The 18,356-nt window shown below is 44.2% G+C and overlaps 1 protein-coding gene across 1 annotated transcript in view; it reads right to left on the bottom strand.

Moving 5' to 3' along the window:
* LOC124616293 overlaps positions 1–18,065 on the bottom strand; it is a 37,137-nt gene extending 19,072 nt beyond the window's left edge. The window contains exons 1-2 of the mRNA XM_047144596.1: positions 17,655–18,065; positions 16,958–17,471 (exon numbers count right to left, since the gene is read on the bottom strand). Of these exons, the coding sequence (XP_047000552.1) occupies positions 16,958–17,471; positions 17,655–18,065 (925 nt within the window). The remainder of the gene's footprint in view (positions 1–16,957; positions 17,472–17,654) is intronic.
* Positions 18,066–18,356: the final 291 nt, after the last annotated feature.

Here is an 18,356-nt window from a genome sequence, read left to right as displayed (position 1 = left end):
AATGTCAGATCCCTTAATCAGGCAGGTAGGTTAGAAAATTTAAAAAGGGAAATGGATAGGTTAAAGTTAGATATAATGGGAATTAGCGAAGTTCGGTGGCAGGAGGAACAAGACTTTTGGTCAGGTGAATACAGGGTTATAAATACAAAATCAAACACGGGTAATGCAGGAGTAGGTTTAATAATGAATAAAAAAAATAGGAGTTCAGGTAAGCTACTGCACACAACATAGTGAACGCATTATTGTGGCCAAGATAAACACGAAGCCCACGCCTACAACAGTTGTACAAGTTTATATGCCAACTAGCTCTGAAGATGACGAAGGAATTGAAGAAATGTATGATGAGATAAAAGAAATTATTCAGATAGTGAAGGGAGATGAAAATTTAATAGTCATGGGTGACTGGAATTCAATAGTAGGAAAAGGAAGAGAAGGAAACGTAGTAGGTGAATATGAATTGGGAGTAAGAAATGAAAGAGGAAGCCGCCTGGTAGAACTTTGCGCAGAGCACAACTTAATCATAGCTAACACATGGTTCATAAAAGGAGGTTGTATACATGGAAGAAGCCTGGAGATACTAACAGGTTTCAGCTAGATTATATAATGGTAAGACAGAGATTTAGGAACCAGGTTTTAAACTGTAAGTCATTTCCAGGGGCAGATGTGGACTCTGCCCACAATCTATTGGTTATGAACTGTAGATTAAAACTGAAGAAACTGCAAAAAGGTGGGAATTTGAGGAGATGGGACCTGGATAAATTGAAAGAACCAGAGGTTGTAGAGAGTTTCAGGAAGAGCATAAAGGAACAATTGACAAGAATGAGGGAAAGAAATACAGTAGAAGAAGAATGGATAGCTTTGAGGGATGAAGTGGTGAAAGCAGCAGAGGATCTAGTAGGTAAAAAGACGAGGGCCACTAGGAATCCTTGGGTAACAGAAGAAATACTGAATTTAATTGATGAAAGGAGAAAATATAAAAATGCAGTAAATGAAGCAGGCAAAAAGGAATATAAACGTCTCAAAAATAAGATCGACAGGAAGTGCAAAATGGCTAAGCAGGCATGGCTAGAGGACAAATGTAAGGATGTAGAGGCTTATCTGACTAGGGGTAAGATAGATGCAGCCTACAGGAAAATTAAAGAGACCTTTGGAGAAAAGAGAACCACTTGTAGGAATATCAAGGGCTCAGATGGAAACCCAGTTCTAAGCAAAGAAGCGAAAGCAGAAAGGTAGAAGGAGTATATAAAGGGTCTATACAAGGGCGATGTTCTTGAGGACAATATTATGGAAATGGAAGAGGATGTAGATGAAGATGAAATGGGAAATATGATACTGCGTGAAGAATTTGATAGAGCACTGAAAGGCCGAAGTCGAATAAAGGCTCCGGGAGTAGACAACATTCCATTAGAACTACTGACAGCCTTGGGAGAGCCAGTCCTGACAAAACTCTACCATCTGGTGAGCAAAATGTATGAAACAGGCGAAATACCCTCAGACTTCAAGAAGAATATAATAATTCCAATCCCAAAGAAAGCAGGCGTTGACAGATGTGAAAATTACCGAACTATCAGTTTAATAAGTCACGGATGCAAAATACTAACGCGAATTGTGTACAGACGAATGGAAAAACTGGTAGAAGCCGACCTTGGGGAGATCAGTTTGGATTCCGTAAAAATATGGGAACACGTGAGGCAATACTGACCCTACGACTTATCTTAGAAGCTAGATTACGGAAAGGCAAACCTACGTTTCTAGCATTTGTAGACTTGGAGAAAGCTTTTGACAATGTTAACTGGAATACTCTCTTTCAAATTCTGTAGGCGGCAGGGGTAAAATACAGGGAGCGAAAGGCTATTTACAATTTGTACAGAAACCAGATGGCAGTTATAAGAGTCGAAGGACACAAAAGGGACGCAGTTGTTGGGAAGGGAGTGAGACAGGGTTGTAGCCTCTCCCCGATGCTATTCAATCTGTATATTGAGCAAGCAAAGGAAACAAAAGAAAAATTCGGAGTAGGTATTAAAATCCATGGAGAATAAATAAAAACTTTAAGGTTCGCCGATGACATTGTAATTCTGTCAGAGACAGCAAAGGATTTTGAAGAGCAGTTGAACGGAATGGACAGTGTATTGAAGGGAGGATATAAGATGAACATCAACAAACGCAAAAAGAGGATAATGGAATGCAGTCGAATTAAGTCGGGCGATGCTGAGGGAATTAGATTAGGAAATGAGACGCTTAAAGTAGTAAAGGAGTTTTGCTATTTTGGGAGCAAAGTAACTGATGATGGTCGAAGTAGAGAGGATATAAAATGTAGACTGGCAATGGCAAGAAAAGCATTTTTGAAGAAGGGAAATTTCTTAACATCGAGGATAGATTTAAGTGTCAGGAAGTCGTTTCTCAAAGTATTTGTATGGAGTGTACCCATGTATGGAAGTGAAACATGGATGATAAATAGTTTAGACAAGAAGAGAATAGAAGCTTTTGAAATGTGGTGCTACAGAAGAATGCTGAAGATTAGATGGGTAGATCACGTAACTAATGAGGAAGTATTGAATAGGATTGGGGAGAAGAGGAGTTTGTGGCACAACTTGACAAGAAGAAGGGATCGGTTGGTAGGACATGTTCTGAGGCATCAAGGGATCACCAATTTAGTATTGGATGGCAGCGTGGAGGGTAAAAATCGTAGAGGGAGACCAAGAGATGAATACACTAAACAGATTCGGAAGGATGTAGGCTGCAGTACGTATTGGTAGATGAAGAAGCTTGCACAGGATAGAGTAGCATTGAGAGCTGCATCAAACCAGTCTCAGGACTGAAGGCCACAACAACAACAACAACAACCGCCCAAGATACTTCCTCGATTACACTGCTCTGCTACTGTCGGGGAAAGCTTAACTTTTCCGTTTGAACTATGGCAGCGCCATCTAGCGAGTCAATCATAGCGCCAACTGATTTCCCCCTTCAAGCTAGACGAGTTTCGTTCCTTGTAGTTTTTTCGTTTGACGCTTATTTCGTGAGATATTTGGTCCGGTCACGATCAATGTACCACCCTGTATATACCGCGAAGACAGACAGATGCCATAACAACATGCGCTGTATATAGTTGCAGCACTAGATATTTCCCACGGGGTCCGTCGGTCATCCACCGAGGCCAGCGGTCACGAGGGAACTGCCCACCACACACGCTGGCCTGATGCGCGATCAGAGCGCCCTCCACGGATAGCGATCACTCTCTGAAATGGTGTGCAAAGGCTGGGCTGGTTCCCCCGGCACAAAGGCGTTACTCTTTCCAGCCCCAACCTTCTTGCTTGCTGCCATGTTTTCTACAGTCGTCTGCAGACTCTGGAATTACAAGAACATACATAATTTCACAAGGTTTGCCAGAATATTGTACGATTTACGCGATAGTTCTCGATATCAGCCGCATAGTAGTATGATACCTATCACTTGCACAGTATGGTTCCGAAGATAAAGAGTGGAAATCATATCTCTAGAAACCCAAAACTTTAGCGAGGTCTTTATGTGGGACGTCCTCCAAATCACTAAGTAACTAGAAACTTATCTCGCCTGAGATCTTATACGTGAAAACTCGGAAATAGAGAAAACTGGTAGTTCTACTCCTATTTTTTACGAATACCAATGTCAATGATATAACAGATTCAAAATCATCCTTGTACTTTGCAAAGTCAACTAAGGTGTTTCTTAGGTCTAGAGAACCAGCAAACGTCTCTTCCACCTGTTTTCCACCATCTAGATGCACACAACACACATCACAATCGGTGTTCTCTCAGCCAAAAAAGACGGAAAATGTATAGAATGGCGGTACAATCTCTCAGCCGATCAATTTACATGGGAGGGAATAATTGTTCAGCGCAACACACACGCTCGTATTGAATCTTCTCAAATTTCCACGAAGAAAATTCAAACACAAGCGATCACGAAGGCTGTCCAAGAGGTACTGGGTATTATTTCGCTATTCGGTCTCCTAAAGGACGACACAGTTAGGTCAGCTGCATGTTGTACCCCAGCCTGTCCTGTTCGGGCGGCTCAACACGACGACTCCTGCTGCAACCCGGAAATGTCAATCGTTCCGGCCGCAGGCTACCTCCGTCACGCGCCCCACTCGCCAGGCAGAATCGTCCTAGGAAACCAGCCACATTTTGTCAATTGCAGCCTCAATCTGATGACATTCGACAGTGAGCAAAGTATCGGAAATACCCCCTCTTGATGGCAGTGCCTCTGGAATTATAAATATCTATTTCGGCCTTATGACTGGTATAAATTATACGTTGTCGTGTTGGAAGTCAGATCTGGAAGCTGGAGAGATCTGTAGAGATTGAATAAGAGTCCCTAACCGTTCTATCCACCAACCTGTCGTCTTCTAAAGTTGTGTCACCAGTGCAGAAGACAGCCCGTCGGTCTGGGATCATCTTCGGCGGAGACTACTATGCTGTCATCTCGAACTTGAACCTGCGTTCGTGCTTTTTTTGTGTGATGCCACTTACCCAGATACACTGTATCTACATAGGGCAAGATCTGCAATACTGACAATGATAGTAGGAGACACCTCTCATTAATGTATCCTGTTTGTTTATATTTTAAAATATCACTTTTTACACTGTCTTCGCCGGCCGGAGTGGCCGTGGGTTCTAGGCGCTACAGTCTGGAACTGAGCGACCGCTACGGTCGCAGGTTCGAATCCTGCCTCGGGCATGGATGTGTGTGATGTCCTTAGGTTAGTTAGGTTTAATTAGTTCTAAGTTCTAGGTGACTGATGACCTCAGAAGTTAAGTCGCATAGTGCTCAGAGCTACTTGAACCATTTTTGAACACTGTCTTCTACAACACTCGACGTAGCTCTCTTAATAGTACCGGTACGGTAACTTTTATGGCAACTTCCGATATAGAGTACGATATGTCCGTTCAAAACAGAGATACACATTCGACTCTGAAGAACACCCGAAACAAAGTGACTAGCGCAGCCGAGGTACTTCGACTCCCAGGCGCGCCAAAGCGACCCGAAGGTGTCCGAAGCACTTCGGTTGTAATATCATTACTCTTATGTTTCTCAAAACTATTGAAATTTAATAAACAAAACGGTAGGCTCGTACGATAATCATGAGAGATTGTCGTACTGAAAACAGAGTTAAATACAATGAAAATTAATAAATAATTAATAAGAGAAGTTAGGCGTTTTGGTCCCTAACACTCCAATCTGAGAACCAATCAGAAGCAAGTTCAGTACAATTGGCTGACTCTCCCACGGGAATAATCCATACAGTACCATACTCTACTTTCGTACTATATGTTACCTCACGTGTATCAAGCTGCATCAAGGCGAGCTTCTAGCAAGATAAAATACGGGCGGCCACAGCCAGGAATATCACACTGGACATAATTTTCCACGTACAATCTTCCATCCTCCTTACAGCTATTGATGCGTTAAAATCGCAATTTTCCACATCAAATCCGTATTTCCTTACAACAGGTCATAGTCATTTTCTTTGCGCATATCGGGGAACACTGACCATAGTAACTTTACTCCTCAACACATACTTATAAGTCTGCTGATCACAGTGAATCGACACGCAGCCTCATAATCTTTATATATAGTGCCAACTATATCTATATATGCAATGTCTAATATCCATTACATTATCAGTACTACTGGAGTGAGCTACATTACATGTATTACGGAGTAGCGGTTGGTGTTCCTGGTTGGCGCACTGTCAGTCCCCAGTTCAAACCCGACCCCTCACAAATGTTTATTATTTATCATCCCTAGAAAGTTCTCAGAATTTCTTATGTTTTAATGTTTGCGTATTCTAGAGTACTTGATGTTTGTGAGGACAGTAGCACTCTGTGTCAAGTAGGCAATTCTATTCTGTCTGTAAACTCGGGCCAGTAATAAATGTGCATTATGTGCTAAACGCTATACTTCATTGACGACCCCTGCTTTCGAATTTGGACATGAGACTGATTAAAAGCGTGACATTGTTTGGTGGGTGCTGGGTAATTCGAAACATCTAAACCACCGCCTATCCTGACAGGAGCAAATCAGTGGATTCCAAAACACCAGGAAGCTACACATCAGGTATCCATCGGTCAGGACCCGATGAAATGGCTGCAAGAGTGCGAGCGAGTGCAAAAACATGACAGGTGGGATGGCATGATGTGTTTGGCAAAGGTGAACATTTACTTGGACGGCACAGTTGAGTAGTGGTTCGAGAACGACGAGGAGAAACTCGATAACTGGGTCAAATTCCAGACCAAACTCAAGAAAATATTTGGTGACAAAAAACAGCAAGTCCGCTTAGCGAAATAACAATAGAAGAGGAGGGTCCAGCGTCATGTGGATACGTCACAGTCTTACATACGGAATTTGTTCCTACGCCACATTGTGAATCCTAATACGACAGCACCTAACAATATCTCACACTTCCTTAATGTATTCGCAGAAGACATCTACCTAGCTCTTCTGGCAAAAGGTGTCGCGCCAACAAAGGAATTCTTCAAGTGGCGCAACCGAATCGAGGACTTCTTAAGTAATAGAACCCAGTACGTTGTCCTCGATGGTGAATCTTCATCGGAGGTGAGGGTATCATCTGGAGTGCCCCAGGGAAGTGTGGTAGGTCCGCTGTTGTTTTCTATCTACATAAATGATCTTTTGGATAGTGTGGATAGCAATGTGCGGCTGTTTGCTGATGATGCTGTGGTGTACGGAAAGGTGTCGTCGTTGAGTGACTGTAGGAGGATACAAGATGACTTGGACAGGATTTGTGATTGGTGTAAAGAATGGCAGTTAACTCTAAATACAGATAAATGTAAATTAATGCAGATGAATAGGTAAAAAAAACCGTAATGTTTGAATACTCCATTAGTAGTGTAGCGCTTGACACAGTCACGACGATTAAATATTTGGACATAACATTGCAGAGCGATATGAAGTGGAACAAGCATGTAATGGCACTTGTGGGGAAGGCGGACAGTCGTCTTCGGTTCATTGGTAGAATTTTGGGAAGATGTGGTTCATCAGTAAAGGAGACCGCTTGTAAAACACTAATGCGACCTATTCTTGAGTACTGCTCGAGCGTTTGGGATCCCTATCAGGTCGGATTGAGGGAGGACGTAGAAGCAATTCAGAGGCGGGCTGCTAGACTTGTTACTGGTAGGTTTGATCATCACGCGAGTGTTACGGAAATGCTTCAGGAACTCGGTTAGGAGTCTCTAGAGGAAAGTGAATCGCTACTTAGGAAATTTGGAGAACCAGCATTTGAGGTTGACCGCAGTACAATTTTACTGCCGCCAACTTACATTTCGCGGAAAGACCACAAAGATAAGATAAGAGAGATAAGGGCTCGTACAGAGGCATATAGGAAGTCATTTTTCCCTCGGTCTGTTTGGGAGTGGAACAGGGAGAGAAGATGCTAGTTGTGGTACGAGGTACCCTCCGCCACGCACCGTATGGTGGATTGCGGAGTATGTATGTAGATGTAGATGTAGAGGATATCCAACAGAAAAATAGTTGGGTGAAAGAAATACACTGACGGAAATAAATCGCAACACCATAAAATAATTAATGTAGAGGAATGAAATTTCGGGAACACATTTGTCTAGGTAACGTATTTAAGTATTAACATCGCAAGATCACAGGTTAATGCAAGCGCGAGGTAAGCTATTGCAAAGTAGAATATAAGCACGCAAACGTGCATTCTCTGTGTCGTAAAGGCGTTATATGTCAGTTTGTGGGTTGGAGTTGCATGCCTGTTGCACTTGGTCGGTCACTATAGGGATGGTTAATACTGTTTGTTGATGACTTGGAGTTGTCATCCGATGATGTCCCATATGTGCACCATTGGAAAAAATATGCAGATCTAGCAGTCTAAAGCAACATGTCGACACTCTATAGAATATGTTGTGTTACAACAGCGGTATTAGCGACAGCGTTATCCTGTTGGAGCACACCCCCTGGCATGCTATTCATGAATAGAAGGACGACAGGTCGAATTACCAGACTGGCGTACAAATATGCAGTCAGCGTGCGAGCGATAACTACGAGAGTGCTCCTGCTGTCATACGAAATCCCGCCCCAGACCGTAACTACAGGTCCAGTGTGTCTAGCACACAGACGGGTTGGTTGCAGGTCCTCACTTGGCCTCCTCCTTCTGACCATCACTGGTACCGACACAGAACCAGTTTTCATCATAAAATACGACAGACGTCCACCCTACCCTCTAGTCAACTCTCGCTTGACTCCACAGATGTCGCAAATGGCGGTGGTTTGGGGTCAGTGGAATGGACTCTACAGGGCGTCTGGCTTAAAGCTGTCCTTGAAGTAACCGATTTGTAACATTTCTTTGTGTCACTGTGGTGGCAACTGAAGCTCGAATTTCTGCTTCAGATGGGGTACGATGCGTCACATCTTTACGCTGAACACGATGGTCTTGTCTCTCAGTAGTGCCACATGGCCGTCTGGGGACCGATCTTCCTGCGACCGTACCTCGGTTGGTTGATTTGGGGGAGAGAACCGAACAGCGAGGTCATCGGTCCCATCGGGTTAGGAAAGGATGGGGAAGGGAGTCGGGCTTGCCCTTTCAAAGGAATCATCCCGCCATTTGCCTAAAGTGATTAAGGAAAATCACGGAAAGCGCAAATCGAGTTGGCCGGACGCGGATTTGAACCGTCGTCCTCCCGAAAGCGAGTTCAGTGTGCTAACCACTGCGCCACCTCTCTCGGTCAACCGTACCTTCCCGTGACCACTGCTGCCAACAATAATGTACAGTGGCTGCACTCCTGCCAAGTGTTTCTGCAGTATCGCAGAAGGAACACCCAGCTTCTCGTAGTCCTATTACAGACCTCGTTCAAACTCAGTAAGGTGTTGATGATAATATCTGTCGCCTTAGAAGCATTCTTGACTAGCATCAACTCACCACATCCAGTCAAAGGCAACTAACGCTCACGCCCTTACAGCGTGTATTGAAAGCAAATCTGATTCGCTTCCTCACAGTTGCGCTACTAGCGACTGGTGCGAAACTTCGTCATCTTTCAGATGAGGAAACACGCCTACCAATTTTCGTTTATGTCACACAACTCCTTGTTGGTGTTGCGATTTTTTTCCGTCAGTGTACAGTAGCCCCGAATGTGGTCCCTATGAAAGATCACCACGACCTCACCTCTCTGACACTCCAGGTTCTTAGCGAACAGGTACAGCATTTTATGGCAGCCAGAACTGCCGGACTGAGTAATCAAGAGATAGCAGCCATGAAGGTCGAGTCCATACTTTAGAGAAAGAGGAAGAAGCAATTTCTCTGACAAGTCTAGCACCCTGCATTTGGAGGAAGGAGGTGGACACGCAGAGTGTTTCCACTGGGGACACCTCTGACATATCGCACGCTACTACAGAGAAGAGGAGTTTCAGACGATTATTACACAGCAAAACGTTCACCGTCACAACAGTTCTCTTTACACCAGTCAACTGGAAACGATTATAGTTGATCTGTGGGAGGAAGACCATTGCTGTACCCTAGACGAGGTCACTATCAAACATACCGTAACCATTCCCCGTCACCGTACAAAGGAGACAACAACTCGTCTCGCAGCCGTACAGAGAAAAATAAATGACACAACCATGTTTGGAGGTAAATCCGCCAGAGATAAAAGTCCTACATCTACATCTACATCTACATTTATACTCCGCATGCCACCCAATGCTGTGTGCCGGAGGGCACTTTACGTGCCACTGTCATTACCTCCCTTTCCTGTTCCAGTCGCGTATGGTTCGCGGGAAGAACGACTGCCGGAAAGCCTCCGTGCGCGCTCGAATCTCTCTAATTTTACATTCGTGATCTCCTCGGGAGGTATAAGTATGGGGAAGCAATATATTCTATACCTCATCCAGAAACGCACCCTCTCGAAACCCGGACACCAAGCTACACCGTGATGCAGAGCGCCTCTCTTGCAGAGTCTGCCACTTGAGTTTGTTAAACATCTCCGTAACGCTATCACGGTTACCAAATAACCCTGTGACGAAACGCGCTGCTCTTCTTTGGATCTTCTCTATCTCCTCCGTCAACCCGACCTGGTACGGACCCCACGCTGATGAGCAATACTCAAGTATAGGTCGAACGAGTGTTTTGTAAGCCACCTCCCTTGTTGATGGACTACATTTTCTAAGGACTCTCCCAACGAATCTCAACCTGGTACCCGCCTTACCAACAATTAATTTTATATGATCATTCCACTTCAAATCGTTCCGCAAGCATACTCCCAGATATTTAACAGAAGTAACTGCTACCCGTGTTTGTTCCGCTATCATATAATAATACAATAAAGGATCCTTCTTTCTATGTATTCGCAATACATTACGTTTGTCTATGTTAAGGGTCAGTTGCCACTCCCTGCACCAAGTGCCTATCCGCTGCAGATCTTCCTGCAATTCGCTGCAATTTTCTAATGCTGCAACTTCTCTGTATACTACAGCATCATCCGCGAAAATCCGGACAGTTGCCAAGATGTCAGGAAATCTCATCGACCTCGTCATTAGCGGCCAACCTGTCGACTCAGAGGTTTTTTTTTCTGTAATAAATGTCTTTCTTTTTCGTCCATGATCACAAAATTGTTTGTTCCTTAGATTTTCGGATTCGGTCAGCAATAAAATCTTCACATCTGCAGTAAAACATGGAAAAAACGTAAATACCACTAGTGGATTGTCTACATCTTAATAAAATAGGACATAATGAAAAATATTACTGAAATAGAAGTAGAAAACATGCGCTTTAAATATTACGAGGCATAGCTGCTTTAAAATATGTTCTAATGTAATGAAGTGGTAGTGGCACCGGCAAAACATAAACACAAAATCGGCTTAGCGTCACCGCACATATTTAAAATTTGGTATATACTAGGCCACATTTTCGGTGGAGTCATCTTGTAGACCGCGCTACTGTTCATAACAAACTGCTGTGCAGTGGCCACAAAATGTTTGTGTCGTAACTTCGTTATATGTTGCTTCTGTAGGTATACGGTACACATATTCGTCAATTATAAAATTGTAGGATATGGCGTAAAAAGAAGAATACAATAGGTAAAGTCTATAGTGGGCTTACCAAGTGTATAAGTTATTACAGTAATAAAATGCAATAAATTAAAAACACGACCAAAGTTAGATAGTTAAAGAAGGAAAAAGTTAAGTGACAATTCTGATATGCTCTTGTTGCGAAATTAGATAAAAATATAATAACATACACGTAAGAACAAGCTTACGGAGCTAACAGAATCATATAAAAATAATGAAATTAAGAGGGAAAGAAACAAAATGGATGAAACAACATACTGTAGCAAATAACTAGCGATCTCTTTTGGCGTCACCATCAGAATGCCGGGTAGACGAGAAGTAACCAGAGGAACTGAACTGCCAAAGGGCGCCTTGTACCCTGCGACATGCCGTTCCAAGAAAGGAATGATAAAACACCGCCGGCTGCTGTGGCCGAGCGGTTCTAGGCGCTTAAGTCTGGAACCGCGCGACCGCTACGGTCGCAGGTTCGAATCCTGCCTCGAGCATGGATGTGTGTGATATCCTTAGGTTAGTTAGGTTTAAGTAGTTCTAAGTTCTAGGGGACTGATGACCTCAGATGTTAAGTCCCATAGAGCTCAGAGCCATTTGAACCTCATTTTTTAATTTTTTTATATAAAACACCGTACGAGTCAGTTAACAAGATTATCTAGTTTTATGAAATATATAAACTGAGAGGGAAGAAGTTAACACGAGAGTAATACGCTCGACACAAGAAAACGAAGCGAATATGTAAAGCACTCTATACAATGTAAAAACATTGGCAAGATAAAAGCGTTCATTTTCTTCATAGTTGATGTTAATCGCCAGCAGCGAAAGTGGAATATGTTACACGACCCAAACTCGATTGTGCTGTAAGTCAATTGGTTCAATTGGTTCTGAGCACTATGTGACTTAACTTCTAAGGTCATCAGTTCCCTAGAACTTAGAACTACTTAAACCTAACTAGCTTACGGACGGCACACACATCCATGCCCGAGGCAGGATTCGAACCTGCGACCGTAGCGGTCGCGCGGTTCCAGACTTATGCGCCTAGAACCGCTCGGCCACAACGGCCGGCGCTGTAAGTCACAAATGGCAAATACGTCCAGGCGATAGAAACGTGTAATGGAAGAATAACTATCGGCAACAGAACACGGCCCTTCGAATTTGTGGTTTCAACAGAATGTTGTCGTGATCTCATTCTCGGATGAACGATCTTCCAAACATCACAAGTGGTCATAGACTCTGTAAGATCAGAGCTACAGACTGACGAACACGCATTACGAGGATTGCTCCATGTGGTTGTTTGCCTTTGTGTTAGTTTATACGGTGGTCATTCGGAAAGTAACGAACTCTTTTTTCTGCAGAAATTTTTATTTGATCTAATTAAATGAAACTTTTGCATACAATTTGCTAGCCGTGCTACTTTTCTACGTAATCACCATTCAAATGTAGTCACTTACCATACCGTTTTACCAGCTTTTCTATGGCTTCTGCATACTCAACTGCCGCCATGTTGCTGAACCAGTGACCAACGGCTTTTTTAAGTTGATCATCAGTTCTGTAGGGTCGTAGACTCAAAACATGTATCAGTTTGGGAAATACGTGATAATCACTTGGGACTAAGTCCGGACTGTATCGTGGATGATGAAACATTTTCCACTGAAACCTTTGAAGCAAATCTTGTCATTCCTGCTGCGTGCGGACGTGTATTATTGTGAAGGAGAATTACTCCATAGGTTAGCATTCCGTTCCACTTGGTTTTAATGGCCCGGCGAAGTCGTTGAAGTGTCTGGTAGTAGGCCGCTGCATTTATGGTCTCACCTATAGGTGTGTAATGGGTGACCAGGACGCTCTTACGAACCTAAAACACAATAATCTTTCTGGAACTCAAAGCTTGATTTGCTTTTTTCGGTTTCGTTGGGGATTGCAAGTGATGCCGTTTCATTGATTGGCGCTTTGTTTCTGGTATGAAATGTGTTATCTCAGTCTCATCTACAGTGACAATTTGATTCAAAAATTCATCACCATCCTTTTTATAGCGGCTGGGAAATGTCACTGCTGCTGCCATTAGTTTGGTTTTGTGTTCGTCTGACAAAATTCGCGGAACGCACCTGGCAGACACTTGTCTATAGCCTAGATCTGCCCTAACAGTCTTGTACAACATCTTGTACAACACAGTTCTGAAAATGTTTGGAAGAAATGAGTGCAGTCTACTGATTGTAAAACGGCTGTCTTCTTGGATATTTGTTTCAGTCCTTGCTCTGAGTGCCCCAGTCACTTCTGAGGGCCAGCCCGAGCAATCTTCGTCGTGAACATTCTCCCATACGCCATTAAACATGATACACCACTTCCGAACTGCGCTCCGTTCATCACATTAGCAAAAAGCGCAGTAATCTGTCCACGAGGGTTGGAACTTAAATAGTGGCAGCTATTTATTCACAACCGATACAAAAGAGTTACATGTTTGCACCTGTTACTGTCCTTCAGAGTAGCCACCAGCGTTGTGTAGAACCCATTGTCAGCGATGTGGAAGGTGTAGTATACCGCTAGCAGAGTCTGTTCTCTTGATGGTGCGAACGGAGCGGTCTGCTGCCTGTCGAATCTCTGGAACAGTTCTGAAGCGAATGCCACGAAGTGGTTCCTTCATCTTCAGAATCAAATCAAAGTCACAACGACTTACATCCGGGGAGTATGGTGGATGGTACAGTACTTCCCTGTTCCAACGAGCGAACAGAGCAGCCACAGCTTGCGCTGTATGCGCCCGCGCATTGTCGTGCAAAATGATGGGTGGGTTGAGCAGAAAGTGTCGCCGCTTCTTTCGCAAAGCTGGTCGCGTGTGATGCTCCAAAAACGAACAGTAATACTGTTCTTTGACGGTCTGCCGTGGAGGAACGTAATGCGTTAGGATAACACCATCACAGTCGTACGTGAGAATCACCATAGCTTTCACCATACTGGGGGTCTGACGCACTTTCGACTTTCGCGGCGACCTATAATGACGTCATTCGTTGGATTGGCGTTTCAGTTCAGGCTTCGTGGCATTCACTTCAGAACTGTTTCAGAGATTCGACAGGCAGTAGACCGCTCGATTCGTACCATCAAGAGAACAGGTTCTGCTAACGGTATACTACGCCTTCCACATCGCTGGCAACGGGTTCTACACAACGCTGGTGACTACTTTGAAGGAGAGTAACAGGTGCAAACATGTAACTCTTTTGTATAGTTGCCACCATTTAAGTTCCAACCCTCGTATAAATGTTGATTGGTCGAACTTAATTCCCAAACTGAAAGATGTTTTGAGTCTACAACCTTACAGAAGTGATGATGAACTTAAAGAAGCCGTTGGTCACTGGTTCAGCAACATGGCGGCAGTTGAGTATGCAGAAGCCATAGAAAAGCTGGTAAAACGGTATGTCAAGTGACTACATTTGAACAATGATCATGTACAAAAGTAGCAAGGCTAGCAAATTTTATGTAAAAGACAGTTCCATTTAATTAGATCAAATAAAAAATTTTGCAGAAAAAAACGTTCGTTACTTTCCAAATGACCACCGTATTAACTAACACAATGGCAAACAAGCACCTGGAGCAAACCTCGTAATGTGTGTTCAAATGGTTCAAATAGCTCTCAGCACTATGGGACTTAACTTCTGAGGTCATCAGTCCCCTAGAACTTAGAACTACTTAAACCTAACTAACTTAAGGACATCACACACATCCATGCCCGAAGCAGGATTCGAACCTGCGACCGTAGCGGTCGCGGGGTTCCAGACTGAAGCGCCTAGAACCGCTCGGCCACTCCGGCCGGCCTCGTAATGTGTGTTCGTCAGTCTGTAGCTCTGACCTTACAGAGTCTATGACCACTTGTCATGCTTTCAAGAACGTTCATCCGAGAATGAGATCACGACAACATTCTGTTGAAACCACAAATTCGAAGGGCCGTGTTCTGTTGTCGATAGTTAATCTTGCAATACACGTTTCTATCGCCTGGACGTATTTACCATTTTGACTTACAGCACAATCGATTTTGGATCGTGTAACATATTCCACTTTCGTTGCTGACGGACGTCTTGTGTGTTTCAAAAGCGGATAACACTGCGCATCCCACACTTGGTGGGATCGTCAATTTTGTCACACATTTTTGAGTCGCACAGCTGAGAAGTAAGCAATCGTATTGGATCCTAGCTGCCGCAAAACTGAAGCGGAATGAGTACTAAGGTCAGTGATTCGTTAACTGTGGTGGTGGGGGGAAGCGAACAGGAGGAAAAAAAACGATCTTTACTTTCCGAATGATAGTACTGAAACACCTGAGTCAAAGCAAGGCCCCGGGAGTAGACAACATTCCATTAAAACCACTGACGGCCTTGGGAGAGCCAGTTCTGACAAAACTCTACCATCTGGTGAGCAAGATGTATGAGACAGGCGAAATACCCTCAGACTTCAAGAAGAATATAATAATTCCAATCCCAAAGAAAGCAAGTGTTGACAGATGTGAAAATTACCGAAATATCAGTTTAATAAGTCACAGCTGCAAAATACTAACACGAATTTTTTACATACGAATGGAAAAACTAGTAGAACCCGACCTCGGGGAAGATCAATTTGGATTCCGTAGAAATTTTGGAACACGTGAGACAATACTGACCTTACGACTTATCTTAGAAGAAAGATTAAAGAAAGGCAAACCTACGTTTCTAGCATTTGTAGACTTAGAGAAAGCTTGACAATGTTGACTAGAATACTCTCTTTCAAATCCTAAAGATGGCAGGGGTAAAATACAGGGAGCGAAAGGCTATTAGAATTTGAACAGAAACCAGATGGCAGGTATAAGAGTCGTGGGGCATGAAAGGGAAGGAGTAGTTGGGAAGGCAGTGAGACAGGGTTGTAGCCTCTCCCCGATGTTATTCAATCTGTATATTGAGCAAGCAGTAAAGGAAACAAAAGAAAAATTGTGAGTAGGTATTAAAATCCATGGAGAAGAAATAAAAACTTTGAGTTTCGCCGATGACACTGTAATTCTGTCAGAGACAGCAAAGGACTTGAAAGAACAGTTGAACGGAATGGACAGTGTCTTGAAAGGAGGATATAAGATGAACATCAACAAAAGTAAAACGAAGATAATGGACTGTAGTCGAATTGTCGGGTGATGCTGAGGGAATTGGATTAGGAAATGCGACACTTAAAGTAGTAAAGGAGTTTTGCCATTTGGGGAGCAAAATAATTGATGATGGTCAAAGTAGAGAGGATATAAAAAGTAGACTGGCAATGGCAAGGAAAGCGTTTCTGAAGAAGAGAAATTTGTTAACATCGAGTATAGATTTAGGTGTCAGGAAGTCGTTTCTGAAAGTATTTGTATGGAGTGTAGCCTTGTATGGAAGTGAAATATGGACGATAAATAGTTTGGACAAGAAGAGAATAGAAGCTTTCGAAATGTGGTGCTACAGAAGAATGCTGAAGATTAGATGGGTAGATCACATAACTAATGAGGAAGTATTGAATAGAATTGGGGAGGAGTTTGTGGCACAACTTGAGAAGAAGTAGGGACCGGTTGGTAGGACATGTTTTGAGGCATCAAGGGATCACAAATTTAGCATTGGATGGCGGCGTGGAAGGTAAAAATCGTAGAGGGAGACCAAGAGATGAATACACTAAGCAGATTCGGAAGGATGTAGGTTGCAGTAGGTACTGGGAGATGAAGAACTTGCACAGGATAGGGTAGCATGGAGAGCTGCATCAAACCAGTCTCAGGACTGAAGACCACAACAACAACATATTCCACCTAAATCAAATTAAATGTACATCTTTAACTTACTTTCTCATCCCAGGGTCTACTGTCCGTGGGATCCAGGGAATACAAGTGGTGTAATGTAACAATGTAGCCCTGGCAGCGTCTGCTTACCTGCGGAATTCGTCAGGCAGCGTTCGTCTGAGATGGTCGCCGTCCTGCTAGCCTGCGCAGCGGCCGAGTGGCAGGCGGCCGCCATGCAGACGAAGCTGGCCAGCGTGACAACCACGTAGCTGGTGTCCGTCAGCGTTTCAAACAGGTCCGCTTTCTCCCGGTGTAAGGCAGCCCCGAGAATGCAAAATATGACGTGGTACGAGACGGTCAGCGTCTGGAGCGCACTGGCTACGATCGGGATCCCGTACATTCTGTTGACGGCCGCCGCCACTTTGGACAGTCGCATGTAAGCCAGCCGAACATCTACCAGGATCGGAATGGTCATTAAAGTTATAGATTCTTCCGGAAACCTCTTCGTAGGGTGAGTACGTCTACTTGCCAAAATCAGTCGACGATTGTTTGTCAGCTGGCTGAGTTCATTCCACTGCATGACAGAAATGTTGTCCGACATTCGGAGGATGGTGTCGTTGAGTAAGGAAAATCTGTGTCCTAGTACTGCCACGAGAGCTGTGAACTGTAAAACGATGAAAACTGTCAAACAGTTAGCGACGTACACCATTACAAAAGCGAAACTGTTTGAAGAAATCACTCGAAAAGCGATAAACATACTGTAGTACGTTAATAACGTTACTGCTAGCAGCAACAGACACATATAGGTTCTACTGTTTGCTCGCGAGGCGCGTTTGTAGAACAAAACGTCGACGCGCTCGATCTCGGACACGAGAGAGAGGAACCTGTCGCCGTTTCCGGCCAGTGAGGAGAGAATCGACAGGGCAGCAGTGACTGTTATGGTGATGATGGTGATGAACCCGGAGGCAGAGGCGGCTATGCGCTTCTGCTCGACTTCTGCTTCGGCGACGAAGGCGGCGTCCATGGAGCACAGGCACAGGACAGCCAGTGCGATGGCGAGGCTGTAGGCGCGGGAGGCGGCGCCAAGGAGGCAGCAACAGCGGGGGCGGTGGGGCCCCACCCCCAGCGCTGTGGACACCACGACCAGCGGTCGCAGGCTCCGCCACAGCGACGATGGCGCCAGACGGACGCCCGCCTCTCTGGGCGGCAGCCAACACTGCTTGCGGTGTGCTACTGGATTCAGTAAGGTTGGCTTCATCACTGTGCTCCCAACCAGACTCTACACGTTGAAGCGTACTCCAGATGAGTTGTTCTGTTCATTGATATACGTGTCGTCCTAACACAGCTACTTCGCAAAGGCCGAGTCTGTTCGGGTGGACGTTGACTCTGTTTGGGTGTCTGGTCTCATTACTGCAACCTCCAATTGGACACTGTCTGTAAAAACGAACACTTTTTGGAGTATGCTGGTGGTTCATCCATATCAGGTCACAAAGTGCTCCTCCCAGTTGGACACTTTTGGTAAATATTAACTGATTTTGGACTGCTTTTA

The sequence above is a fragment of the Schistocerca americana genome, chromosome 5 (genome assembly GCF_021461395.2).
Source record: "Schistocerca americana isolate TAMUIC-IGC-003095 chromosome 5, iqSchAmer2.1, whole genome shotgun sequence".
NCBI classification, from domain to species: Eukaryota; Metazoa; Arthropoda; class Insecta; order Orthoptera; family Acrididae; genus Schistocerca; species Schistocerca americana.
Note: the sequence above shows the minus strand (reverse complement) of the source record. Positions and strands in the feature narration are given on the sequence as shown.